Source organism: Echinococcus granulosus, assembly GCF_000524195.1.
Source record: "Echinococcus granulosus chromosome Unknown EG_S00215, whole genome shotgun sequence".
NCBI classification, from domain to species: Eukaryota; Metazoa; Platyhelminthes; class Cestoda; order Cyclophyllidea; family Taeniidae; genus Echinococcus; species Echinococcus granulosus.
The window spans coordinates 84,467-85,928 of NW_020170595.1; the positions used below are offsets into that span (position 1 = coordinate 84,467).

General features: G+C 34.7%; 1 protein-coding gene across 1 annotated transcript in view; it reads left to right on the plus strand. All coding sequences in view use genetic code 11, as the record gives it.

Moving 5' to 3' along the window:
* Nucleotides 1–1,286, plus strand: part of EGR_10396 (hypothetical protein) — a gene marked incomplete at both ends in the record, with an annotated part of 5,448 nt that extends 4,162 nt beyond the window's left edge. The window contains 4 exons of the mRNA XM_024499645.1: nt 241–327; nt 624–682; nt 1,019–1,097; nt 1,209–1,286. Of these exons, the coding sequence (XP_024345952.1) occupies nt 241–327; nt 624–682; nt 1,019–1,097; nt 1,209–1,286 (303 nt within the window). The remainder of the gene's footprint in view (nt 1–240; nt 328–623; nt 683–1,018; nt 1,098–1,208) is intronic.
* Nucleotides 1,287–1,462: the final 176 nt, after the last annotated feature.

A 1,462-nucleotide genomic window follows, 5' to 3' on the forward strand; every position in this document is an offset into this window, starting at 1 on the left:
AATTGCTTCTTTCAGCACTGCATTTAAAGACAAAAGAAAGTTATGGCAACACATTTAAGACGTACTTTTCAAAGTCCAGCATACATGCGTGAATACTGCCCGGTTTGTCAGAGGGAATTCGCAACCACCGGTTTCGTTTTGTTGCACCAAAAAAGTAAATCTGAAAACCATTTTTGTTAACCTTTTTTTGTGCTAATGTTAAAATTAACATTAAAATTTTACTTTAATGCTTAAAAATAGTGTCCAACCATAATGCTTGCTGCCAGTGCCCAAGACAATTCCACTGGTTTGAACGACTTCTCCGTCACTTTATTCGAAGACACATTTGTAAGTGCTTGTAGGTGTAAATACAGCTACGTCACAATTGCCCTTTTGGTCTGCAATAATTTCGGCTTTCTATATAAACACCTCCCACATCGTCTTCTATTGGATTATGCTGCAGTTCAAAATACGAGGGATTCAGGAATACGCCTATACTGTACAGAATGCTACTTAGATGTTGCTACGTGGGACGCACTACAACGCCACATGTTAGTATACCATCCCTGTAGGTTTTTCTCCATTTGTCGGCCTTAGTCCATGATGATGTTTAATGTTTAGCTTTTGTATCTTTCGGTTTTCAGTTATATGGTGGAATGTGTTCGTATAAAATGGAGCAAGTCACATTTTCTCTAAAAAAATCGTAAGCTCTTAAGTTTTGTTTGTAACTCAACACTCTTAATTTAATTGCCACTATTATTGTATAGCCAGTTGGTATGAAAATTTTGTGTTTGTACCAAAGAAAGATTAATGACAAATCTGACATCTGAATTTAGTCTTTAATCTGTTTATGATTTTGCAAATGCACTAATCGTTTAGCATATAAGTAATTGACGATTAATACCAAATGCTCTCCTGTTACCCTTTTTATTTAGGATGGATCGTTTTTGATACCAATATTTTTTAGTATTTTTCCTTTTTTGCTTTTTGGTTCTCTTCAATTTAATGTCTAGCTATGCCATTTAATTCCCATGTTCAGTTGTTTTAAGATAGGCTGTGTAAGTATGCATGTAATAAAAGCCAAACATCCTTATATGGCTTATGTTTTTAATAATTTAGTAAGCACGTCATTATTGGCCATGTCTAAGCGTGATTTGTGTTCCGTAATTTCCTACTTCATAATCGTGCTGAATATTTGATTGGATCTATAACCGCATAAAAATAAACAGAATAATAATTCAAAAGAGAAAGTATTTTGGGTAAAGGATGTGGTAGTGGGTGCTACTAATATTATTCAAGCTGCTTAAATCTTACATCAGCGCTCAAATAATCATTTTTAAGGTTGTAAACTTCTTAGTGGGATCAATGAGCCTGGCACCCAAATATTTGACTAGTAATTTCTACTCCAAGGCACGATGGTACATATGGCAAGCAGTTTTAAAAGCCCTGCTCATTTGAGTAAAGTTGTTTCAGCTCTACTCAA